This window comes from Penicillium manginii (genome assembly GCF_028828005.1).
Source record: "Penicillium manginii strain IBT 31320 chromosome Unknown utg000009l:1.0-3297300.0:1.0-3298630.0, whole genome shotgun sequence".
Taxonomy (NCBI): Eukaryota; Fungi; Ascomycota; class Eurotiomycetes; order Eurotiales; family Aspergillaceae; genus Penicillium; species Penicillium manginii.
In genome coordinates this window covers 1,590,425-1,615,373 of record NW_026643110.1, presented here as the reverse complement: position 1 = coordinate 1,615,373, position 24,949 = coordinate 1,590,425, and the positions used below count along the sequence as shown (strand labels likewise).

At 49.4% G+C, this 24,949-nt stretch overlaps 12 protein-coding genes across 12 annotated transcripts; 6 read left to right on the top strand and 6 right to left on the bottom strand.

The window, feature by feature from the left end:
* Positions 1–1,051: 1,051 nt before the first annotated feature.
* On the top strand, positions 1,052–2,697 carry N7533_012364 (NOT2/NOT3/NOT5 family protein; the record flags this gene model as incomplete). The annotated part of the gene is made up of 6 exons (XM_057109014.1): positions 1,052–1,119; positions 1,234–1,649; positions 1,728–1,792; positions 1,846–2,114; positions 2,180–2,534; positions 2,599–2,697. 6 exons carry the CDS (start codon positions 1,052–1,054, stop codon positions 2,695–2,697), a joined length of 1,272 nt encoding a protein of 423 aa, XP_056954115.1.
* Positions 2,698–3,373: 676 nt separating this feature from the next.
* N7533_012363 (uncharacterized protein) lies at positions 3,374–3,991 on the bottom strand (the record flags this gene model as incomplete). The annotated part of the gene is made up of 1 exon (XM_057109013.1): positions 3,374–3,991. The coding sequence occupies one exon, from the start codon at positions 3,989–3,991 to the stop codon at positions 3,374–3,376; it is 618 nt and encodes a 205-aa protein (XP_056954114.1).
* An 887-nt stretch (positions 3,992–4,878) lies between these two features.
* N7533_012362 (Gfo/Idh/MocA family oxidoreductase) lies at positions 4,879–6,133 on the bottom strand (the record flags this gene model as incomplete). Its single annotated transcript, XM_057109012.1, has 3 exons — positions 4,879–5,227; positions 5,283–6,014; positions 6,069–6,133. 3 exons carry the CDS (start codon positions 6,131–6,133, stop codon positions 4,879–4,881), a joined length of 1,146 nt encoding a protein of 381 aa, XP_056954113.1.
* Positions 6,134–6,752: 619 nt separating this feature from the next.
* Positions 6,753–8,507, bottom strand: N7533_012361 (uncharacterized protein; the record flags this gene model as incomplete). Its single annotated transcript, XM_057109011.1, has 1 exon — positions 6,753–8,507. The coding sequence occupies one exon, from the start codon at positions 8,505–8,507 to the stop codon at positions 6,753–6,755; it is 1,755 nt and encodes a 584-aa protein (XP_056954112.1).
* A 466-nt stretch (positions 8,508–8,973) lies between these two features.
* On the top strand, positions 8,974–9,354 carry N7533_012360 (uncharacterized protein; the record flags this gene model as incomplete). The annotated part of the gene is made up of 2 exons (XM_057109010.1): positions 8,974–9,156; positions 9,184–9,354. The coding sequence occupies 2 exons, from the start codon at positions 8,974–8,976 to the stop codon at positions 9,352–9,354; spliced, it is 354 nt and encodes a 117-aa protein (XP_056954111.1).
* A 971-nt stretch (positions 9,355–10,325) lies between these two features.
* Positions 10,326–11,423, bottom strand: gtmA (gliotoxin thiomethyltransferase; the record flags this gene model as incomplete). The annotated part of the gene is made up of 4 exons (XM_057109009.1): positions 10,326–10,723; positions 10,794–10,850; positions 10,931–10,969; positions 11,030–11,423. 4 exons carry the CDS (start codon positions 11,421–11,423, stop codon positions 10,326–10,328), a joined length of 888 nt encoding a protein of 295 aa, XP_056954110.1.
* Positions 11,424–12,180: 757 nt separating this feature from the next.
* N7533_012358 (condensin subunit SMC2) lies at positions 12,181–16,039 on the top strand (the record flags this gene model as incomplete). The annotated part of the gene is made up of 6 exons (XM_057109008.1): positions 12,181–12,207; positions 12,267–12,307; positions 12,387–14,544; positions 14,593–14,967; positions 15,032–15,705; positions 15,775–16,039. 6 exons carry the CDS (start codon positions 12,181–12,183, stop codon positions 16,037–16,039), a joined length of 3,540 nt encoding a protein of 1,179 aa, XP_056954109.1.
* Positions 16,040–16,866: 827 nt separating this feature from the next.
* N7533_012357 (CUE domain-containing protein) lies at positions 16,867–17,470 on the top strand (the record flags this gene model as incomplete). Its single annotated transcript, XM_057109007.1, has 2 exons — positions 16,867–17,136; positions 17,270–17,470. The coding sequence occupies 2 exons, from the start codon at positions 16,867–16,869 to the stop codon at positions 17,468–17,470; spliced, it is 471 nt and encodes a 156-aa protein (XP_056954108.1).
* A 489-nt stretch (positions 17,471–17,959) lies between these two features.
* psf2 (DNA replication protein PSF2) lies at positions 17,960–18,928 on the bottom strand (the record flags this gene model as incomplete). Its single annotated transcript, XM_057109006.1, has 3 exons — positions 17,960–18,074; positions 18,172–18,761; positions 18,815–18,928. The coding sequence occupies 3 exons, from the start codon at positions 18,926–18,928 to the stop codon at positions 17,960–17,962; spliced, it is 819 nt and encodes a 272-aa protein (XP_056954107.1).
* A 277-nt stretch (positions 18,929–19,205) lies between these two features.
* alg10 (dolichyl-P-Glc:Glc(2)Man(9)GlcNAc(2)-PP-dolichol alpha-1,2- glucosyltransferase) lies at positions 19,206–21,150 on the top strand (the record flags this gene model as incomplete). Its single annotated transcript, XM_057109005.1, has 2 exons — positions 19,206–19,959; positions 20,015–21,150. The coding sequence occupies 2 exons, from the start codon at positions 19,206–19,208 to the stop codon at positions 21,148–21,150; spliced, it is 1,890 nt and encodes a 629-aa protein (XP_056954106.1).
* Positions 21,151–21,550: 400 nt separating this feature from the next.
* N7533_012354 (tyrosyl-DNA phosphodiesterase 1) lies at positions 21,551–23,661 on the top strand (the record flags this gene model as incomplete). Its single annotated transcript, XM_057109004.1, has 4 exons — positions 21,551–22,228; positions 22,283–22,395; positions 22,456–22,873; positions 22,930–23,661. The coding sequence occupies 4 exons, from the start codon at positions 21,551–21,553 to the stop codon at positions 23,659–23,661; spliced, it is 1,941 nt and encodes a 646-aa protein (XP_056954105.1).
* Positions 23,662–24,000: 339 nt separating this feature from the next.
* Positions 24,001–24,541, bottom strand: N7533_012353 (uncharacterized protein; the record flags this gene model as incomplete). Its single annotated transcript, XM_057109003.1, has 2 exons — positions 24,001–24,120; positions 24,218–24,541. 2 exons carry the CDS (start codon positions 24,539–24,541, stop codon positions 24,001–24,003), a joined length of 444 nt encoding a protein of 147 aa, XP_056954104.1.
* Between the last annotated feature and the right edge of the window lie 408 nt (positions 24,542–24,949).

The following is a 24,949-nucleotide window of genomic DNA, read 5'->3' as shown; positions in this document are numbered from 1 at the left end:
TGTTGGTACAAGAGCAGGCGCTCCCGGTTGCTGTTGCGGTTTTTTCGGGGTGCAGAACGGGTCACATGAGCGCCTGGCGGCAACTCGAGCCCGCTTCTGGTACAATTCCGGCTCGACCAGATCGAAAACCTCATGTTAATCACTCTCGGCATTGGTGTTTCAAAAGAAAGATCAGCTTATTGATAACCTAGGCCTCTTATTGTCCGTCTATCAATCCTAACTTGATTGCCATATTTCACGGCCAGCCTGTACCTCTCCTACTCATCCGCGCGTTTAGCCGCCCAATCGATTCACTCCACTCTCAGGCGGAGCAGTGCCGCATCAAGTGGTCAAGAGGGACTTCGTGGACTGCTCTCTCCCCGCGAATTCTTCGTTGAACTGATTTCGACCGAGATCTATCGTTCTGGATATATCCGAGGGCCTCTAGGACCCCGACTCGAGTCACATCGCTGAGACTCCAACTATGAATCGACCAGGTTCGTCATTTTCTTCATTACCCTCCGAGTCCTTGCTCGACCTCTGCCCGCCACCAAGGGATACGTTATTGAGTTCGAGCCTATCTTCCTACTTCTGGAATGGTGTCGAACTCTGAGAGATCCTGCCCCGGATTCCAAAGACGAAAGGGTTTCGCCCTCCAATGGCAGTAGTTCTGCAGATATGGCTGTCCTATTTGCGACCGAGACATATTTGCAAGGATCACCTGGCAACATTCCTATGCTGGCTGAAGCATGGACCTATTGATATAGAATCGTGAAGATCATGCTAACGCTTGGTGCTTGTTTGTTAGGACCAGGCCCGCCGCTTCGAGGCATGTCCGGATTCCCCGCGCCACAGCAAGCTCAGTCTCGAAACGCGACATTGCCGACTGCGCGATTGCCAAACGGGAAGTTAGGTAGGTATACGTCCGGCCTTGAGATCGAGAGATCTACAACAGAGACATTAGTGGATGCTAATGCTGGGGGGGCCTACGATTTAGGTGGCGCAGCCAATTGGAACTTCAACCTCCCCCGTAGGCGGAACTTCTACTCTACAAACCAACCAACAACGCACAATGGGAACTATGGGTAGCTTTGCGCAAAGTCTTGGAGGCTCCCAACCAGCGACGCCTTTAGATCTCTCGTATGTGGCATCTCCTCCTCCTCCTCCATCGTCATATTGTCGGCTCAACAGCCATCCCTCCCGAGTGGCTTGACTCCAGTATTCTCGGAAAGCTAACGATTCCGATATCTCTAGCGAGTTTCCCTCTCTTTCGGGCGCACCGCTGCAGTCACAATCTCAGAACCCTGGGCAACAGGTCTGGGCCAATGCTAGTCAACGCGCGGCCCAACACACACCAGTTCAGAGGCAGCAGCTCCCGCCGACGTCACAGCCCCCTTCTCGGACTTCCCAAACACCGTCGCATCCTGTGCAGCAACCGCCTCAACCTCCTCACGATGACATGTTTCCTTCCGGGACGCAATTCGCCAATCGACTCGACGATTTCAGAAATGGTGGACAAGGGATCAGTAGCCAGCTCGGAGCCGGCAGCCAGCCTCAAACAGGTAACATTGACGAGTTCCCTCCTTTGGGCCGAAATGCTGCTGCTGAGATGGCTCAAGATCGCCGAAGCTCATTGATGGCCGCCCCGGGTTTTGGAGGATACGGCACTGGTATGATAATGACGTGCTTCGTCGGTGTGCGGAGCGTACCGAAGAAAAAAGGGATCAATAGCTGACAACGGCTCGCAGGCATTGGAACATCTCGATCGCCGGTCAATCAAGGGTCTAACGGGATTTTGGGACCAGAGAAGGATGTAAGTTAGATCGGCGGTCGCATTTCTAGGCCCCGCACTCACCGACACTGCAGGACTTAAACAACACCCTCATGTCAAGCCAACGCAACTTCAGCGACCCGCAACAACAATTGCAACAAAGACAGCAACAGGCAAATGAGGGTCAGGAAGTTTCCGACGCGCCTCAAAGTGCAGAGCAGCCGCCTCTAGCACAGATGAGCGAGCTGGATCGCTTCGGACTAGCTGGCCTCTTGCGCATGATCCATAGCGAGAGCCCCGATGTGGCCAGTCTCGCAGTTGGTCAGGATTTGATGACCCTTGGCCTAGATTTGAATCAGCCTGAGTATGTATCTTGCTTCGCCTTCGGGATTCCGTTTCATGCCTGCTAACCGATTCGCGCCACTCTAGGCCCCTCCACACCTCCTTTGCCTCGCCATTCGTATCTTCCATGTCCGCCGTCCCCTTGGAACAAGATTTCTCATTGCCATCTTGCTACAATGTCGCCAACATCCAGCCCCTTCAGTCTCGAATTCCCGGGTTCAGCGACGAAACCCTCTTCTACATATTCTATAGTATGCCCAGGGATATCGTCCAGGAGTTGGTCGCGGAAGAATTGATGGGTCGCAAGTGGCGGTATCACAAACTTGAGCGTTGCTGGCTAACCCGCGATGAAACATATCCCGGGCCTATGGACGTGGAACGAGGAGTGAGCGAGCGCGGAGTCTACCTGCTCTGGGATCCTGCAAGCTGGAAAAAGATTCGGGTATGTTTAGCAAATTCGATCAATGGGGGTTGAACGACGAGTGACGTGCTAATTATGTTCTTAGCGCGAGTTTATCCTCCGGTACGAGGACTTGGACAACCGACTGGACCCCAACCGGGCCATGAGCCGCCCAGCAGCGGTCGGCCCGGCCCACGCTTCATGAGATGAGAATTTTGAGGCCGATCTCGGTGTAGTAGATGACAGTTTAACTTAGTTGAACAGCAACGGCGTTGGGCCTCTTTGGTTTACATGACTTTGCCTCAGGGTGGCCAATAGTACAGAGTCGTTCGGGATGGAGGCGCGATGATTTACCAGGAATTAAATGTGTTATGGGGTATCAAGATCCGATCTTACAATCAAATGCCCTTGATGATCTTGTCACAATTATGAATGCCTTGATTTGTCCTTTGTCTATGGAGTTGAACCATGTTTACAGGTGGATATACATTTGAATTTTTGACTACTAGTACCCTCATGTAGTAGGAGCAGCTGAAAATGCAGGTCAGTCCCCGGGCGATGAAGATATCAATTTAAACTTGAATCAACGATTATATCATTACACCCCTGGGCACTACGACAGTGTACTAATATGTCTCCATTCTTCTTGAAGCTCTTGGTCCCCTCAGAGCTCCGAGTCCAGCACTGAACTGAAACTACAGCAATAGCTAGCTACGTACTCCGTATTTGCTTTCCTCTGCCACTTTGTGGCTTCCTCTTCCCGTTTTAGCACGTAGATCCATAACAATTAGTACTAGTAGTATATAACTATGCCTCGTTCAGGTACTTGAATGCATAAGTACCTAGGTATTAGACTTCTAGGTAGCGCTAGCTTCAAATTACTATGGGTCTGCGAGATCCTCTTCAGTTAATTCATACAATTCCTTCCCTATCTCACCATTAATTTGATACTTCTCGTCGAGGGTTGTGCACTCTGGTCCTAGTATTTCGCAAGCATTTTCCCATAAGCCCGCAACAGTGCCAATATCATGATAATCAGGTTCAATACGACCCTCGCGAATGATTCTTTGAAGACCATCGGGATAGATGACCCGTAACCGTCCACTTTCAAAAGCTTTCTCATCTGCAATGACAATATATCTGTATGCAGCCTCCCTCTGTAACGTATGAATAGACTCAATCATCGTGTTGCGATCGTTACGCCGAGCTTCAGGGTCATCTCGTTTCGCAGCTGCGATACCTCTTTTGAAATGCATCCGCATCTCCACGTGTTCCTGTGGCTCAACATAATTATCCCGTAAGATATTCTGATCGCCCTCTTCAACCTCCCTGAAATAAACAGGGTATGCAATCTCAGGCAAAACATCGTAAATACGACGCCATTCAGACCCAAAATCAAATAAATTCACATCATCAAGGACTGCCCACCAAGCTTCTTCGTAAAATTGATTCACATCAATCCATTCCTCCATCATCTTGTCGTGGCGTTTTTTTCTCATTCTCGTTTTCGGCGTAGTGTGTGCGTAGGAGTATGGGACAAACTCTATCCATGCATGTAATGTTAGCTTGCCACCGAGGCTTTTCGCAACGGTAAGGTCGAAGGATCGTGTCGATTTCTTCTGCCGTGGGCTCTCGTAAATGACTCGGAGTTGCTCTGATTTTTCCTTCAACGGTACAGTCTTGTTTCCGCTCAATGAGGGTATTCAGAAATTTAGAAACAAGTCTTTTCCTTTGCTGATCTGGCGTTTCAGTACTAGAGGAATTGTTCCATTTTGTCTATGCCAGGTTAGTATGACTTCAAAGGGCACAAATCTAAATCAAGTGTCTTACAATCAAGTACTGTTCGATGCCTAACCTGCCCCACAGGGGGACCAGTCTTTTCATCCACATCAGACATCCTAGGATGCCAAAGTCAGATAGATAGAGTGTGGATAAGCAAAGTCTGGAGATGGGATAGTTTACAGGGCACAGAAAACCATCGCTGTTCCTTTAGCTGCGAGGGAATGGCTTAGGTAAGTTTTTGGAGTACATCCCTTCCAATATATGGTAAAAAACTGATTTTGCAGGTCAATTTAGTAGCATTGACTAATCATTCATTGTTCATGACATTAAACAGTACAACCAGCTGCTTTTTTCAATCCCTGACTTGCCACGAAACTTCTTGTATTAATGATGACAGCCTTCTGCCAAGGAGCTACAAAAGTCCCGGTACGTACTAGATGTTTTTGACCTTGAGCCTTTTCAATTCTGGAGAGATAACTAAGCCCGGCTCTCTGCAATCGCTGCTCTTGCTTGTAATTGCGTTGTCTGCTTTCCACTACTAGTAGGGGATAGGATGAATACTGAAGAGCCTCACTCTTGATATCTGGCTATAATGCTCAAGTTTTCATGCCGTCGCAGCTTTCATAAGCATCCCCAAGATCTCGAGGTCTTGTCTAGCATCAGACGGAGTGGTCTTTGGAATCTTTCCCTTTGCGACCCATTGGTATACCTCTTTTAGCTCCAGCATGAAAGGATCTTCGTATGTCCGTCGTGTGTTGGATTCTCTATACGACCCATCCGGTAAAGTCTCCTTAACCACCATCGTTGTTGGCAAGCCTTTGATGAATGGGGAATCGATGCAAACCTTAACAGTCTTTTTGTCGCCAAAAATTTCTATCGAGGCATCGAATCTTGCGACCTGATCGACACCGGACTCGTATGCGACCGCGAAGTTGGGGTATTGGAAAATTGCACTGTCATAGTTAGCCTAACCAAGACAGTATTTGTTTTTCTCGGGGTGAAGTTAACCTCCAAAATGGGGACCCGACAGTTGCACAAGGTGAGAATCCTACGACACCTTTGGGCATACCCATGATTTCCCGCATGGCACTTAAATCATGTGAGCCGAGGATGGAGAGCATTTCCCACATCATATTCGTTTCCTTTGTGACAGTGATTCCAAGCTCAATTTGGAGGGCCTGCTCCATGTCGTCAAGTGTTTTCGTACGAAGCACTTCGGAATCCGCTTCACTATAGTCATTAAATGTCCTTGGATATGTTCCGGATTGCCCCACAAAGACAGAGTTTGGCCCGATGATATCGCGGACGCGAGCATAACGTATTTGCCCAATACTTCCAACCTCTTTGACTGCGTCGATGAAAGCTGCAGAGTATCTCCTCATGTAACCAATGAACACTCTGGCACCACCTGCTGCCTTATCCGCAGCTATTATACGGTCCGTATCTTGCAAAGTCAAAGCAATTGGCTTCTCGATAAAGACGTATTTGTTTGCTTGCAGTGCGAGTACTGCGTCGGATGCGTGGAAAGCATGATTATTTGCTATCAATACTAGTTCCACTTCCGGCGCGTTGCAGAGTTCGTCGACGCTTCGGGTATACTTAGGCCTAGAGTTACCTGCGACTCTGAGTTGGCTATGTTTCATAGCTTCCTCAGAGACATCGCAAAGGTATGTGACCTGAAAAATATGGGACAATGAGTTCAGAGAGGGTATATGGACGACTTGCGTAACCATACCACACCTATAAGAAATTAGCATGCGTTCCGAGTGCGAAGCGTTAATCATTTCAACCGACCCTATGATACCAACTTTAACAATACGCCCACCTGGCGTAGCTTCAGTAGGCTCCATGCCGAACATTTTGAAGATTGATAGATGTCTCGAGGGGAGATGAAATTTTTCTTTTTCGAATAAAAATCGACATTAGACACATATGCAGCATCAGCCAAAAAGACCACGGAAGGGGAAATAACTTTGCTATTTACACCGAGGGACAGCGGACGGATGTGACCACATGGCTTCTATGTACGGCTTGTCGTCATAACTGCCCTACCAAAGTACACCAACCTACGATGCTCCTAATGTGATTGGACGCCACTCGGAGCGGAGCGGTAAGGTCGGATCGGATGATCCGCAGGGCTTCGATTCTAGTGAACGAAGTCCGCTGTGTAGATTCAACACCTTGTGATTCGTAGAAGCTTCCGGCAATCGCGACTTTTGTGAAAACTTAATCCATTGTGGATATGCCGCCGGCCAAACAGTATCGTTCATGGGTCTAATAACGAGTCGGATACTGACTCTATCTACTGGTCTTTTCGAACACGATATCATCACTGCAAAGCCAATAGTCCTTGCCGAAGCTCTAGCAGCTAAATGGAATAAACAAGGCAACTATTATATGTTTTGTAGAGCGTTTTCATCCAAGAAGAATTGTCTCCTTTCATCAAAGCATGTCTTCGAATTGGATGTCACGCTAATGTTATTGAAAATCGCAGTCTAAGATAGGTATATTCATGCTGGGTAGGAAGCTCCAATCGAAACTACTGAAATCTCCTAGTTCTTCTGAATCAAATATCTGCCACGGTACAGAAAGCTCGGCCACTGAAGGCTGCATTTGCACTTCCTCGTCGTCAGTAGGTTCGCATCGGACGGGCAACGTATTATTTGGAAAGTCTTCGGAACATTGATTGAGAGATTGAAGCTGTTCAGTCTTCTGCAACCTTGAAAGGCCAATTAGCTTCGTTGCAAGTTTCAACGCTTCCGTTATTGTCGAGCTAGGGATAGCACGTGCCACGTCTTCGAATGCTCGCAAAGCTGTTGGTATTTGTGCAAACGAGCTCGTTGTGTCGATGGCAAGCATGGCGCAGAGAAATTGGAAAGGCACATTGGCCAGGTGCCACCAGGGCTTTTGGCGCCGCGCAAGTCGTTTCGCTGCTTGCAGACCATCAAGCCCGATTTCAACCAGACGAGCGAAGGTCTGCTTATCGAGAACAGTGGCCTCACACGATCGTAGAATGCGATGGAAACACAGAGCCATTATGGTACGCGATAGCAAAACTCCGTCGTGGCACTGCTGGGCATCGAGCGCAGCCAGCTTCCTTATGCTCAGTTCGAATACCTCAGGATTGCTTTGATTCTCCGGACAAAGCGCTTCCGAGATATGATAAAGGTAGATCATCTGTTCTTCTGGTGTAGCAGAAACCGGGTTGGAAGGCGTCGGCGGTACGATCAAGGTATCAAAATGAGTCTTGATTGGCGGCCGACCACACTCGTGGGCGATCCAGGTGTTCAACAAGCGCGCGATCCACAATGTCTGCCAAGGCTCAAAGTATAAGTCCTGTGAAATCGTGACACTAGTTAAATCTTTGACATCCTTTTCCATCATAGCGACGGTATGCATGGTCGTGCAGCTTGCCATCCACGTGGTGTAGGGTCGGGCAGTTGCGCGCAGATAAAGCGTTCTGAGCACCAACGCTGCTATTAAGTCGAAGCCTGGTGTGGAAGTCCGTGTCATATCTTCATCTAGACAGGCTTGTGCATTTCGAGCAAGAGCCATGTGTCTGTTCTCTTGGGTTGCTGAAACACCATCGCTAAAAAGCGAGCCTAAGGCGACTATGCCAAAGAGAATAGCATTGTACGGTTGGACCCCGCCCGTGGAGGAGAATTTCTTAGCTATTGTCTCGTGAACTACATTTGGGCGAATGAAAGTGTACAGTGGATGCACACTCTCAAAGAAACACGTCGCAAACTGTCGCATATGGTCGAACGACAGAGCTGAAGTCAACGTTGCAGTCGCGTTGTTGTCACCTGAAAATTCACACAGCGGCGAGGATTGTAACATACGGCCAGATTGCTCGCTGTGAAGGTCTGCTTGTAGTCGATCCGCTACCGAACTACTGGATGCAGTGTAGGAAATAGCTTCTCGTGAGATGGTCTCTCGAGACCGCTCCAGCTGCCGGCCTTTGCCTTCGGCAGGTTGCTGGATGGTTAGTCCGGTGCCTAATGACGCGGAGTTGGATTCATGGGCAGTTTGGTCCGGTCTGGATGCTTGTCGTAGTGCTCGCTTGAGCCGAACACGCGATTCAAGGGAAAAAAAGCATTTGTACTGATATCTTAGGCAGGTGGCACACGGCTCCGTGCCATCGCAGCGCTTTTTTCGGTGCTTGCAAGGCTCGCATGCCCGGAGAGCCCTATGACGCGATGCTCCTATAGTGCTCCCCGTCTGTTCCGCCATGTGGTCGGATGAGTGCTAGTTCGGTGAATTTCTCAGTAGAAAATAGATAGTGGAAGTCTGTCGGGGCGGATTGTCGTCGGATCGGATGGTCCGCCGAACTCCGACCCTAACAAATGAGCCCAGATTTGATACTTCGTCAACACGCTCAGCTGGCCTCGATACTGCCATCCTCATAAACTTGTCAATAACTATAAAATGTCAGACAAGGCCCAAGTTAAAACTGTGATGGTACCCTTGCTACCTGGCCCTGGCCACCTTTCGGCATTCAACATTCGGAAAATCGATGATAATGCAATCCATCAACCAGTGTCGAAAATTTCATCGGACTGTCCAGTCCATCAGTCACCTCAAATCGCGGTCCATCGGCGACAACAATGATATTGATCCTAATGGTTCGGCGGACTCATGAAAACATGGACAGGAGCGGGGAGAGGACGCCAACATTCGTGCTTTTACATCTTCTACCATGGATACGCAGCAAGTGATCGAAGATGAGCAACTAAATTACGACTCGAACGATCGCGTGGCAGGCTTGAGCGACATGGAAAAAGCAAATACCGTGGCTGCCCCGTCCTACATTGTGGTGGGATTCGATGATGACTGCGATCCCTTGAACCCACAAAGTTGGTCGTATGGCTACAAATGGATGGTCACTTGTGCTGACCAATGTCTTTAGGCTGGCCCTATGGTCATAGTCTCAGTGCCCATGTATGAGAATCTAGGTGTGCACTGGACTCTCACATTATTGGGCTGCATCGCAACCCTGTTGGCACCGGTGCCGTACGTCTTCAAGCACTACGGTGCCATAGCGAGAAAGAAGAGCAAGGGAGCAACGGGCTTTGAATAAGACGACTACTGCTAACAGACAATATCCTTGGGTTGGGTTGTTAGACTTCACTATATAATGGCCCTGGCAGGAAATGTCAAATCAAAGACAATTGGACTGGTGTCACGCTAAGGGATGACCAACCAGTCCGCCTCTGTCCCACCCATTTTTCATGTCCAGATTCATGAACGAAATTTAAGAAATATTAACGGAACTCGAATACTTTGTGTTTTTAGAATTCTCTTGGTTTGATGGTTCTGGTCTTTGACTTCCTGCCGGGCTGTCTTCTTGGTCTAGCTAGCCTAGGAAAGAGCACGTTGGATCCTGAGCGACGACGGTAATATCCATGGATATCCATGGATTGGGTTTGTTCCATGAGGACCTCGGGAGCTAGCAATCTCTTCGATATATAAGCCGTATCACCTACTACTGGAACCTTGGAGCAGGACGACACTACTGGTATAGTACTATTGAAGGTTAATGGTAGTACTATTACTATGTTTACCATGGTGATGCTTCAAGGTTTGTTATCCATGGATACTACTACTAGTAGGAGCAAATCCACGTTACGGTCGGGCTCGAAAAATACTAGTATATCTCTGAAAGCCCATACCTTCCATCCCGCCTCCATTGATCAACGAGATACACCCTCGATAGTCAGATAAATTCTCTCCTAGCTGAAGTACTACTTCCTTTTTGTGCATAATATCGAGTTTGATGATAGTGTTGAATGGGTTGTATGGCTGCGAATCTCTCCAATACTAGGCTCTTCTTTTACTTAAGAGAAAAGAGAATTCCGCTCGCTACGTGTCAAAATGAGACAGAACTGAGTAAACGATGAATAGATCCAAGGTTAATGCTGACTACGCGGGGATAGTGAGGCCGATGTTGTGTAGATTTATCTTGCACATTAAGAGGCATTTTCCTACATATAGGAATGAGGTAAACGTAATTGCAGAAAGAATTCAGAGCTTAAACGCATACAATAGTGGCTATTTCTGGCTTGCCTTGCGGGCAGTTGAGAGAATCGCCGTCCACTCCATATCAATCTCCCCCTCCTCGCCATAAACATCCGTCAAATATCTCACCAATGCAGGACGAACCTTGTCGAGACTCTCCTCTCTCTGCTGCTCAGTCCACCAGTTCTTAACGATCATTGGAAACATGATCATCGTCATTTCTACAAATTCAGGTACTTTGAGGGGAAGAGCCTTGGCTTCGGTTCTCACGTCAATGTCGACAAAGCCTCTTTGTTGCAATTGAGACTCAATCCAAGAAGTTGAATACCATTCACCATCGCCCAGCTTCTCAAGGAACTCCTGCGTGCTTGGGAATGGAGGGGCCCCTGGGATGGTCTTGATTGCCTTTTCCACAATGGAGATCCAGCCAGCTGTTTCAAAGTTAGTATGTGAGTTGTTGGGAACAGTATACGTAATAGGTAGGGTTAAATTGTCACTCACGCTTTATCCAGGTGGAAAAGGCAATACTGCCCCCGGGCTGCAATATGCGTGTCGTATCTAGACATGAATTAGTATGCTATTACCGATCCATTTCTCCTTTTCAAAATCAAGATATGTAGTAGAACGAAGATTCTTACCGTCAAGAGCATCGAGTGACTTTGGAACAGCCATGTAAGCTAAAAAACAGTCAGCATTCATCTGCAATTTTTATGGAAGGTTACCACGATTCCACGCACCAAATGCAGTCACAACGTGTGAGAAGTGATCCGAAGGGAGCTTTGTGTCCTGAGCATCCACAGTCTTGACTTCAGCATTCAGCCAGCTCTCCTCAGCCATCCGGCGCCGAGTATATTCAACCATGCCCGGGGATATATCACCGCAGGTTAACTTCCAGTTGGCTTTCACGGCGGCATCTAGCTTGTTGTGCAGGATGCTGGAGACGATACCAGTTCCACAAGCATTGTCCAACACAACCAGAGGTTCGCTGGGGTTGTTGTTCGCATTTTTGACGAGACCGCTTTGGTCCAAAAGGGAGTGCGCAAACTGGCCGGTGATGTGTTCACCGGTCTTGTAGTTCTTGACGAACTTGTCGTCCTTGAACATGGTCTCCCAGTCTTGTTGGCTAGCCATGGTGGAATTCGACTTGGAATAACGAGGAGGCGAAGTGAACGATTGGAAAAGATAATCTTGGTGAAAACTTGAATCGAAGACTGTAAGATTTCTTGCAGTATTGAAAGAAGAAGTTGCTGGTCGTACTGTTACTAGAAGTAGTGGTAAAGATAGAAGCTTGGAGAACATAGATAGATAATGACTTCGTGGGAGGGTAAATGGGGGGGTTTATATGCTATTTACTACTAGAAAGCAAACTATACGAAGCTCTGTGATGCGAAACCTTGGAAGTGTCCGACAAGTCTCCGAGTGTGGGGAGGCTAGGTAACCAGAGTTATCCATAGGCATGCCAGATATCACTGCACGAGATCTCAAAATGGGTTCACTACTGAATATCAGAGGGATTATCATTGGGGGCTGAGCAAAGTGGCGCTGATAGGTTCGTAGGGCGAGTACCCCCGGAGACCAGGCTAGAATAGAGTAAACCTGGCTGATCTACCATACGAAGTGACCAATTGGTCAAATTGCTAGAATAACAGACGATATTCAGCTGATGTCAGACGGAGACTTACTAACGAAATGTGGCCGAGCCCACGGGTGACGGCGATCAACCGTTCCCCCTGACCGCCCTCGTGCCAAGACCACAATCGATAAGGTCACATGACCCGTAGCTGTGCCATGCTTACCTGGGCAAATCATAAACAAAACAATCGCGCCCCTCTTCAGCTTTCGCCCGACATCTCCGCCTCCGCCCGCGAGCCGACTCGCATTGCCAACCATGCGGATCGTTGAAATTGTAATAGACGTGAGTCGTCAAAAAACCTCCGATGGGCTATACGAATGCGCTGACAATTGTACTTCCAGGGCTTCAAATCGTACGCCGTGCGTACGGTGATCTCAGGATGGTGCGCAAGCTTTCTGGCTCTGTTGACGGTCATCGCAGAGGGGCAACGGTCATGGTGATATACTAACAAGATATCATAGGGACGAAGCATTCAACTCGATCACCGGCCTGAACGGTAGTGGTAAATCCAACATTCTCGACGCTATCTGTTTCGTTCTCGGTATCACGAACATGAGCACCGTTCGCGCGCAAAACCTCCAAGACCTCATCTACAAGCGCGGTCAAGCCGGTGTCACAAAAGCGAGTGTGACTATTGTTTTCGACAACCGCGATACCGCCAAATCTCCGATCGGTTTCGAGGAATATGCGAACATTTCAGTCACCAGACAAATCGTGCTGGGAGGTACCAGCAAATACCTCATCAATGGCCACCGAGCGCAGCAACAAACCGTCCAGAACCTGTTCCAGAGTGTTCAGCTGAATATCAACAATCCCAACTTCCTCATTATGCAAGGTCGCATTACCAAAGTCTTGAATATGAAGGCAGTTGAGATCTTGTCGATGATCGAAGAAGCTGCCGGTACACGAATGTTCGAAGATCGTAGGGAGAAGGCGATCAAGACAATGAGCAAGAAGGAATTGAAGCTGAACGAAATCGAAGGCCTTCTCAAAGAGGAGATTGAGCCGAAGTTGGAGAAGCTCCGCTCCGAGAAGCGAGCTTTCCTCGATTTCCAGCAAACACAAAGTGATCTCGAACGCTTGACTCGAGTTGTCATAGCCCACGACTATGTGCGGGGTGGTGAGCGATTGCAAGTTGCTGGGGATGAGTGCGAGAATAAGCGAAGCAAGGTTCAAGCGCTGGAGGAGAATGCCGACAAACTCAAGAGTGAAATCGTCCACTTGGAAGAAGATGTGAAACGTGTCCGAGCTGCTCGCGACAAGGAACTGCGAAAGGGTGGAAAGTTTCAAGGTCTCGAGGACGAGGTGAAAGCGCACTCACATGAGTTGGTCCGATTGACAACTGTCTTTGACCTCAAGAAAACTAGCATGGAAGAGGAGAAAGACAAGGGCAAGGAAATCAAGAAGACTGTCAAGGACCTTGAGAAAGCCTTGCAAGAAAAGAAGAAGGTCTACGATAAAGTCCAGGCCCAGTACGATGCTGCAAAGGCAGAACTCGATGCCCAAAACGCGGAAGTGGAGCAGAAGGAAGAATTGCTTCAAACTTTGCAAACCGGTGTTGCCTCGAAAGAAGGCCAAGAGAGCGGATATCAGGGCCAATTACAAGACGCCCGAAACCGTGCCAGCAACGCGACTACAGTACAAGAGCAATCGAAGCTCAAGATCTCCAACTTCGAAAAGCGAATCAAGGAGGACGAGCCACGTGCCAAAAAGGCCAAAGAGCAGAACTCCGGTCTACTGACCGATTTGGAAGGGCTGAGGTCACAAGCTAAGAAGCTAGAGGCAGAGCTTACCAGGTTAGGATTCGAGCCTGGAAAGGAGGAGCAGATCTATCAAGAACAGTCCCAACTCCAACGCGACATCCGTGAACTTCGCCAAAGAGCCGATGGCCTCAAGCGGAAGGTTGCCAATGTCGACTTCAACTATACTGACCCTCAACCCAACTTCGACCGATCGAAGGTCAAGGGCTTGGTTGCCCAACTTTTCACACTGAACAAGGACCGAATCCCTGCAGCAACTGCTCTAGAGATCTGCGCCGGTGGTCGTCTGTATAACGTCGTCGTCGACAGCGCCGAGACCGGTACCCAGTTGCTCCAAAAGGGCAAATTGCGCAAGCGTGTTACCATCATTCCTCTGAATAAGATCTCCTCCTTTAGGGCTTCCGCCGAGAAGATTGGAGCCGCCCAGAACATTGCTCCCGGAAAGGTTGATCTGGCCTTGTCTTTGATTGGGTATGACGAGGAGGTTATTTCAGCAATGAACTATGTCTTTGGAAACACCCTTATTTGCGAAGACGCCGATACCGCCAAGAAGGTCACTTTCGACCCCTCTGTTCGAATGAAGAGTGTCACTCTCGATGGCGATGTTTATGATCCATCTGGAACATTGTCTGGTGGAAGTTCCCCCAACTCCAGTGGAGTCCTTGTTACTCTGCAACAGCTCAATGAGATCAATAAGGAGTTGAGGAGTAAGGAGCGTCAATTGGCTACCTTGGAGGAGAATATGAAGAAGGAAAAGAAGAAGCTTGACGCAGTCCGATCGATCAAGCAAGAACTGGACCTCAAATCCCATGAAGTCAAGCTTACCGAAGAGCAAATCAACAACAACTCTTCTTCTTCCGTAAGCACTACCTTTTTCTGACTGCTGTGCTATGCTAAACTGGAATAGATTATTGCTGCCGTTGAAGAGATGCGAGCAAACATCGAGCAACTGAAGCAAGATATTGCAGATGCCAAAACCCGACAAGCTGAGGCCGCCAAAGATATTAAGCGCATTGAGAAAGACATGAGCGAGTTTAGTGACAACAAGGATAGCAAGTTGGCGGAGCTGCAGAGCTCACTCAACACTCTCAAGAAGAACCTCACCAAGAATTCTGCTTCTGTGAAGGAGCTGCAAAAAGAGCTGCAGTCATCGCGTCTTGATTCTGAGCAGGTTGGAAGCGATCTTTCAGCTGCCGAAGAACAATCAGCAGAGTCGGAGAACACGCTAAAGGCTCAAGTCGAAGAGATTGATTCTCTGAAGCGAGAACAAGCACGACTCAAGGTATGTTTCTTGCTTTTGACTGAAAATCCACGAACCTGAAATTGACGTTTTCTTTTCCCTCCAGGATGCCCATGATGTTGCTCAAGCCCACCTCGAAGATGAGAGAGCCAAGTTGACCGGCTTCGACGACGAGTTGCGGGAACTCGAGAAGACGATGAAGACCAAATCCTCGCAAATCACTGAGGAGGGTTTGGTGATGCAGAAGCTTGGCCACCAGCTTGAGAAGCTGCAGAAGGACCAGAACACTGCCGCCCAAGTCGTTGGCCATCTGGAGCAAGAGCATGAATGGATCGCTGACGAGAAGGAGCAATTCGGTCGTCCCAACACACCATATTACTTCCAAGACCAGAACATCGCCGAATGCAAGTCTATGCTGCGCAACTTGACCGAGCGATTCCAGGGGATGAAGAAGAAGATTAACCCCAAGGTTATGAACATGATCGATAGTGTCGAGAAGAAGGAAGCCGCTCTGAAGAACATGATGAAGACCGTCATTCGTGATAAGCGTAAGATTGAGGAGACCATCCTCAACCTCAACGAATATAAGAAGGAAGCGCTCCATAAGACCTGGGTCAAGGTTAACGCTGACTTCGGCCAAATCTTCGCGGAACTTTTGCCGGGCAGTTTTGCCAAGCTCGACCCTCCCGAGGGCAAGGATATCACAGACGGACTGGAGGTCAAGGTTTCTCTTGGTAAGGTCTGGAAACAGAGTCTCACAGAGCTTAGTGGTGGACAACGGTACGTTCTAATTTCCGTTATTTTTTTTCTAATTTTTTGTTACACATGGCTGACTTCTAATAACCTTAGATCACTTATTGCTTTGTCTCTTATCATGGCCCTCTTGCAGTTCAAGCCAGCTCCCATGTACATTCTGGATGAAGTCGACGCCGCGCTGGATCTGTCTCATACCCAAAACATTGGTCGCCTGATCAAGACCCGCTTCAAGGGGTCTCAGTTCATTGTCGTCTCTCTCAAGGATGGCATGTTCCAGAACGCCAACCGTATCTTCCGCACTCGTTTCAGCGAGGGAACCAGTATCGTCCAGGCCTTGACCCCTGCCGACATGAAATGAGTACAATGAGCTACCTCGATTGACTATCCATGGATGAATGGGTTTCTTTGTGTTTGAGTTTCGTGGCCTAGCCTGTTAGATGCATTCGTCTTGTCTTTCTTGCCCTATTGGTGGCATTTGGTGTTCTGGTGTCGAGTCTGGCTTCTTGGTATGGGAAGGAATATTGGCTCATGATCTATACTATGCATGATGAATGTTTGTTTGGTGTTGCGCAAGCCCAGCTTCTTCTCTCCAGAGATGGCTTGAATTCATGTAAATCATTTTTTTTATTCTTCTTACTTTGACTATTTTCATCTGATTACACAATCATAGCGTGTATATTCCTCGACTTTGTAGATCACTGACTTGGCTTCTTGGCTCTAGTACTTTAGATGGGAACACCCGCAACGGTGGGGGTGCCGCCTTCCGAGAACCGGAGTAGCCGGTGAGACTGAGAGACTGTGGACAAGGCAAATCTGATGAGAGATGGGGTCCAGTTCCTATGTCCTTCTACCTTTGCACTTACAATTAGTATATTCATATATCTTCCATTGTCCTCTCCACTTCTGCTTTGCTGGTTCCATCAAAGGTGCCCGGCACGTGCAACCGTCAGGTCCCGACCCGCAACTCCGTCAACGCCGCCACACCTCGCGACAGCAACCGTCTCCGCGCTCTATATCTCACTCTCTAACCCGGTTACATCGCGACAACTCCGAACCAGAGGGAATCACCTTTCGCACACGACCTCCTGCCTAACCCGTGGAAGCGCTCCCGCCTCCGCGATTCGGCCTTGACAGCCCGAACTTCCTCCAAACCCGAGACCCACGCCCCTCTCCGGCCAAAACACAATGCATGACGATGAGCCCTCGTTGAATATACCTTCTCTCCTCACCCTTGCGGTAGTGTCGTTCTTCGTCATTCGATGGTTCTTTAACCGCGACGACGGTCCCGCTGGTGCCAGCCGGCCCCGTGGACGTGTTGACCCAGCGCAAGTCGAGCAGATCTCCCAGATGTTCCCCCAGTTGAGTACTCGAGACATCATGTGGGATCTTCAGCGCAATGGAGGCAGCGCTGCCGCAACTACGGAGAGGATTCTGACTGGACGGGGACTTGAAACAGTACGTCACACATACCTTGCGCCGCGGTGTTGACTTTCGGATTCTCGGCACCATACCGCTCACTCTCTTCCTCTCTCTTTGTCTTGATGATTCCATGCGATTTTTGACCAAAATATTGACTTCCCATGCTTAGCCGCCCCCATCGTTCCAACCTCAGATCGCAGTCCCTTCTACCAATGCCGCCGCGCCACAGGTTCCGTCAACCGCCACCACCAAGGCTGATGGGCAGGACTTGATATCTCGGTATAACCTCAGCTCGAAGATTGCCAGTGAAAAGGAGGAAGAGAAACTCAACGGTATCATCTACAAGCTCATGGTCTCAGAACAAGGATGAGCGTCAACGCCTCCTCCAAAAACGCCGCGATGAAATGATTCTCGCGGCGCGAAGAAAGATGATGCAGAAGAACCAGGATAATACCCAATAGTGGAGCTATTGAGCTTTTATGTTTTTTTAACCACTGCTTTTCGGCCCTTGATGCTTGATTCAAACTACGGCATTCCCTGTCCCAACGTTGCTATCCGCCCTCTCCTCTCTTCCTCTCCTCCTATCCCTAGCGGTATCGTTCCCCGCCTATGTTTTTGTATTAGAGCGCTTTCGCATGATGTATGGTGTTAGGTAAATTGGAACAGTTTCGGCTTCACAACCGCTGGTTTATCTTAATGAAAAATCGGGTATATGCGTCTATATACATAAAGTCGTTCGAGGATGAAGGGGTGTGAGAGGGAGGGTAGGGGGGGGGGGCATTTATCTGCGTTGCACACATGCGCCTTTGAACGCCAAAAAAGAGATGAATAGCCAAACAAAAACAATATCCCATGCAGGTTAAAACTCCATGTAGTCCTCCTCTTCCTCGTCCTGGGCACCATCGTATCCGCCATTGGCCCGTTGCTCGGCCATTTGTTCGCGCCGGGCTTGCTCTTTCGAGGCGCCAATTTTGCTGGGAGAAAAGGTTAGCAACTGGATTACACTGGGCGCGGCAAATGCAAATGCAAATGCAAATTTTCATCGTAGTATCACTGATCGACGCCACATACCGGAGATTATCCACTACCCCAGTTAGGAACCCTCGCTCTTCGCCAACTTCCATTGCGCCAACACCTGTCAAGGCAACACCCCCGCCACCAGTTGCCGCTGCATCGAGGACGTCCGTACCGGCTCGCATTTTAGCTAGACGGACTTCGCGCAGGTCTTTCAATAAGCGCCGGATTTGATCCGGTTCAACTAGGTCATCACTCGCGGACTCGAGCAGCATGTTCCCCATCTCGACCCAATGGAAAGGCAATGCGGGCGGATCCCTGGACGAAAATCCTTCCGTCTGAGCAGTGTTTTGTGGTAAGAATGGCGGCGAGGCATAATATCTATTTCCGTCCGGTGTATACTGAGGTCGGGCCGTGGGCGCAAGGCCATCGTCCCGAATGCTAGGCTGGCCGGGCAGCGGGGGAGGAGGGGAGAAGGCATCCCTATAATCTGGATGTTGGGATTCGACCTCAAGGATCAGATTGAGAGGTTCGGGGTGTAGCCATGATGGAGGCATAATATTCGCGCGGCGTTGGCGTTTGAGAAGCAGTGCGAGCCAGAGGGGCAAAGAGGCGCGTCGTGGAGGAACGAGAGGTTCAATCGGGCCCTGTAGAAGTCAATTGGTGCTTCTCCACGAATTCATCATGAGAAAGAACCTACCCCAAGTAATTCTAGGCCCTCGAGACGTTGGCGAGGCACCACCGTCACCATCTCCATCTCCGCAAGAAAGCCGATCTCCGAGGGCGTGATGCCCCGCGGTAGAGGAAAGGCCATTGGATATTAAAAAATTGGCGAAGAAACAACTCCCAAAGCAAATAGTCCCAACACAAATACAAGGCTCTGGAACGTTAATACCCCATGTCTGATTGATTGATGCGTCGGAGTAAGGTCGCGAATCGCGTATCGACGATTGCCAAAAGCGTGTGTTTGCGGTGTTTGCAAGCAGATTATACATAGCTGTCCCGCGGAACTGGAGCTTGCTCTCTTCTCCCCTTCGAAAGCTCCCCTCCTCACAGATGATGCTTGCTCATCCCGCAAGATCAGGAGCACAATGAGTCTACGTGAATCGAATCTCAGCCGCGCGGCGCGCTACGCCATTCCCTTCGGTCTCGTTCTCATCGCTGCATGGAGGACACAAGTCAATGCCAAAGTGCCGGAGGCGTATCTGGATGAAGTGTTCCATGTCCCACAGGCTCAGGCCTACTGGGCGCACAAATGGACACACTGGGACCCTAAGATCACAACCCCGCCGGGTCTGTACCTGTGGTCATACCTCCTTTGCGCTGCCATGCTCGCCCTTCGCGGGTCGCCGGCGAAACTCGACGTCGCGGCTCTACGTACGACCAATGTCGCCGCAACTGCGGTTTTTCTACCGTGGCGATTGCAAACACTCTTGGATAACGTACAGAAAGTGCGGAACAACCGGCCCTTCAGCGCGTGGCTTAGCCATACCGTCCTGAACATATGTCTATTCCCTCCGCTGTTCTTCTTCTCGGGACTGTATTATACCGACATCCTCGCTCTATTGGTTGTTGTTGAAGCTTATAATTGGGATCTGAAGCGTGTGAATGGAGGTAAATATGGTCCGATCTATGCGCTGGGCTTCCTAGTTTTTGGATTGGCTGCCCTGGTTTGCCGCCAGACGAATATTTTTTGGGTGTCTGTGTTCTTGGGTGGACTACAGGTCGTCCGTACAGTTCGCCAATCTGCGAAAATTTGTAAATCGTCTGATATCTCCGCGGTTGTTAAGGGTGGATTCCAAAATGAAGTCTACGACCCGCTCGTTGCGGAGGCCTCCTTGGAAGGTATGTTTGTCTCCTCGACTTGATCGTCTATCATTGCTGATACCACATTCGTTAGATTACTTCAAAACCGCTCTATCGCTTGCCACGGCAAGCCTCAGAGACCCCTTCTCTATTGTTGCCTCTATAATCCCCCACATCATCATCCTGGGAGCATTCGGTGGATTTGTTCTTTGGAATGAGGGCGTTGTGCTTGGACACAAGGAATTCCACACTGCCGGGATCCATGTGGCCCAGATGCTCTATATCTGGCCGTACTTCTTCTTTTTCTCCTGGCCATTATTGGTCATCCCCGTGCTCAACCTCGTCCTCCCGACTAGCGTCTTGCCCAAGTGTCTGAACTACGGGTTCCCCGAGAAGCAAAAGAAGCTACCGAGACTCATAGCTGCTCTGGTCGTCTTGCCGGCTATGCTTACCGTCGTGCACTTCAATACGATCGTGCACCCTTTTACTCTCGCTGATAACCGCCACTACGTTTTCTATGTCTTCCGCCTCCTACTTGGCGTGCACCCGGCAGTCAAATATGGCGCAGTCTTGGTATACTTCCTCTGCGGATGGGCAGTCATCTCCGCGTTTGGCTTCTCTATCGTCCTAGCTCCGCCTCGACTCATGCGTATCCCTGCGTCTTCGAAGCCCGCCGCACCTGCGCCCAGCCCACCCGCTGCCACCCCCGAGGAACCCCAAGGCAACCGGAAAGAGCGTCGCGCCAAGGCGAAAGAGGACAAAGCCACCTCCAAAAAGGACGCTACATCCAAAAAGGACGCTGGATCCAAGAAGAGCAAGCAGACACAATCCGATCCGCAGTCTCCCGAAGCACTCGCAAAGGTCCAAGAGGCTCTCAATCAACGTCAGAATCAACAACCCAATGCGCCTCGAGTTAGCTTCGTTCTTGTTTGGCTTGCTACCACGGCTTTGTCACTGGTCACTGCCCCTCTTGTTGAGCCGCGCTACTTTATCATTCCCTGGGTGATGTGGCGTCTGCATCTACCCTCCTCCCCGACCCCGGCTATGTTCCGTCAGAAACGACCGGAGCTGGAGAATGAGAAGGCCCGCGCTGATATGATCACTAATGCTCCTAAATTTCTGGAGACTGTGTGGTTTATCATTATTAACGCTGTGACTGGGTATGTCTTCCTTTACAAGGGCTTTGAATGGCCCCAGGAGCCTGGCAAGATCCAGCGGTTTATGTGGTGATCCCTGGATATCCGATTCTTGCTCAGCCTGATCACTTGAAGCTATTGTATATTATTTAGAGGCTAGACTTTTAAAAATTTAATTGTGTCAATATTGTCATACTAGCATTTTAGTACCTAGATTTTTATTATCGAATATAGATTTGAAAGAGTCTCAACTTCCAAGGAGCTCTTCAAGTCGTTGAAGTTTTTGCTCTAATCCAGGGATGCCAGTGGTGGTCACGTCAGGTGCGGCCAGTTCTTCGCTTCAATCAACCTCCCGAGGCCGCTGTTGGAGATAATATATTTCTCGGCCGCTCCCAGTGGGCTGTGTCTCAGAGTTGGAGATTCTCTGACTTCTACCCGAACTCACTAACTTCCAAGGTTCTACCTTCTGATCACATTTCGAACTTGAATATTTAATGATCTCACAATCAATTCGACTTTGGATTCTCCCTCTTCACTGGCACCCAAATAGAAGAGTTTCGAGCCGTTTCCTGGCGAGGCCTACTAGTTCGTCACACTTCCATCTGAGGCATCCTTCACACTTGTCCCATGTGACCAGCAAGATCTCCCGCAATATAAGCATTTTGCCAACTATGGAGCGCCCGTCCAAAAAAGCACGCGTCTCATCGGATTCCACAGGAGACCTCGAGACAGAGGGCCGTCCGAGACGAACCGAGACGCCCTTGAACTCGTTGAACAGGTCCATCTCCCCACCTCTGCGGACGCGTTCGCAGCCAACCCAGCCCGCAACAGATGTCGCATGTCCAGAATTAGCCAACGATGTGTTAAAGACTGCAGACTCGAAGCAGATACTCGATATTACACGCCCCTCTGGCCCTGCGCGTTGTATCCCATCTCCAGTCCAACTCACCCACATCGCGGATTACCCTGCGTTAAAGGGATACAATGTCGACGCGGTGAGACTACGTGATATCCTCGGGGATCCCATGATACGCGAATGCTGGCAATTCAATTACATGTTCGATGTGGATTTCTTGATGAATCAATTCGATGAAGATGTTCGAAGATTGGTAACAGTCAAAGTGGTACATGGATCGTGGAAAAAAGAGTCGCCGAATCGAATCATGATCGATGTAAGCTTCACAACCCCCGAAACCACTTACGTCTGAAATATTAATAGATAACAGGAAGGATGTGCTCGACATCCCAATGTTGAGTCTATCATATCTTATATGCCTGATCCATTCGGAACTCATCATTCGAAGATGATGATTCTCCTTCGCCATGATGATTTAGCCCAGTGAGAAAGAATTGATGTGCTGGGGTATTGATCATGTTTTCGCTAACAATACAATTACAGGGTCGTCATACATACCGCCAATATGATTCCTGGTGACTGGGCGAACATGACTCAAGCAGTATGGCGATCGCCATTACTTCCTTTGCAAAAGCAGGGAGATTCATCCTCGGCCCACATACAGACCAGCGTTGGTACCGGCGCTCGCTTCAAGAGGGATATTCTCGCGTACCTAACAGCATATGGATCTAAGAAGACCGGTAAATTGGTACAGCAGCTACAGCGCTATGATTTCAAAGCAGTTCGGGCGGCCCTTGTTACAAGTGTACCATCCAGGCAAAAGCCTAGCGACTTGGATTCGGAACAATCCACACTTTGGGGCTGGCCAGCTCTGAAAGATGTTTTGGAGCAAGTACCCATCCACAAACAGGAAAAGTCAACCGACAATGGCGGGAGTGAGAAGCCTCATATTGTCACACAGGTATGATCTCCATCGTCCTCATCCATATTTGCGTGGACGATGTTAATGTCTTCTAGGTTTCCTCGGTGGCCACCCTTGGCCAGACAGATAAATGGTTGAAAGAAGTGTTTTTCAAAGCACTTGCACCGACCTCAGCGAGCCCCATCCCAAAATATTCAATTATCTTCCCAACGCCGGACGAAATCCGCCGCTCCCTCAACGGCTATTATTCCGGTGGCTCGATCCACATGAAAACGCAAAGCGCGCCGCAAGCCAAGCAGCTGCAGTATATGCGCCCTTATCTTTGTCATTGGGCCAGTGATTCGTCCGACTCAGACCTAGACCAGCCTCCCAAACAAGACGCCGGGCGCGGTCGTGCTGCACCACACATCAAGACCTATATCCGATTCTCAAATGCGGAAACGATGAACAGCATTGACTGGGCAATGGTGACATCCGCAAACCTGTCCACACAGGCATGGGGCGCGGCGACAAATGCCAACGGCGAAGTGAGGATCCAAAGTTTCGAGATCGGCGTTGTTGTTTGGCCTGAGCTCTTTGCTGATGATTTTGTCATTGGGGGCTCATCATCATCCACATCACCTGGAATATCTGCTAGGATGGTACCGTGTTTCCAGCGTGACCTTCCAACTTCGCCTACAGGGGATCTCGGACAACGCAATCTGCAGACAGTCGTCGGATTTCGTATGCCCTACGACCTCCCGCTAACGCCATATACCGCCTCCGATGAGCCATGGTGCGCGACTGCGTCTCACAACACCCCCGACTGGAGAGGGATGATCTGGTAGAGGAGATATCCATGATATTTTACCAACAGCAGCCTTATGGCTTTGAATGCTGCAACCCAGCCTATGATACGAGGAAGGATACTTCGTGAACCACTAAGAACGTGGTAACACCAGCGCGCGGTTACCCTCGGCTTCATTTCTATACAATAATCGAGGGCCCAATATCAATACAGAATATGCAATATAATTTAATCGTAGATGCATCGCTTCATTTCTGATTTGAACTTCATAATGTACCCATAGCAGCCTTGTCGAGCTATATTCGATGCTGGGCTCACAGCGGTCGTGTCTTCGGGTAGTTTCCTCTCCTTCCGCGATGAGCTATTACTCGTTTAATATTTAGTTAAGACCCTTAGCAGCGATCAGCTCAATGACCTGCTTGATGTAGGCGGCCTGGGATCCCTGAGCGTTGTATCCGGCTGCGATGGCCTTCTCGTAGTTAGAGAAGAGGTGCTTCTTCTGTAAGAGCGGAAAAAGGAGCATTAGCCGAACATGGTCTCTTTGAGTGAAAAGAAAAAACGAAAACGAGAAGGAAATCAGCCCATTCAATACATACCACCATATCGAACATGCCAGGCTTCTCAACCACAACTCCGTTGCCAATCTTGTAGTGAACGTAAAGGTTGGTCTTCTCGTTGTTGCCGGGGGCGGACTGGAGCTCCATGACCAGCTTGGCGGCGAACTCGAAGCCAGCCTTGAGGGCAGCGCTCAGGGCAGGGTCCGCGACCTCAGCATTGGCTCCCTGGGCCTCGGCGGCGGCGTAGGCCTTCTTCAGGTCATCGGTGTTGATTCCGGCGGCGGCCTTTTGGACCTCGGCGGAGTACTGGGCGCCGTTCTGGGCGGCCTCAAGGGCGGTGATGAAGGTGGTAATGTCGGACATTGTGGATAGAGCTCCGGTGGAAATTTGGTATGGTTGTGAGGGGTTTGAAAAGGTGGAAGGATTGTTGAGAGTTGGAGAAGCAGACGGTTGAGGAGGGGCTTGGTGGGGTTTTGCTGACATGCCACCCGCCAGTTGATCACCAAAGCTACCTTGCGGTAACTTAGTTTCCATCGCAAATACTGTGATGAACAATTGAATCTGCTCTTTTTATACCATCAAACATGCAATTTTAACAATAAACATACATCGGATACAGTCTAATCAATAAAAGATCCATCATTCACGAACCCGTCTGATCCCGACGCCTGCTGATGCAAATGGTGATGCTCGTGCTCGTGGATATCACTCGCTATGCATCAAAAACAAAACAGATCAAAACATACTGCCAGAAATAGAACCCAAGCGGAC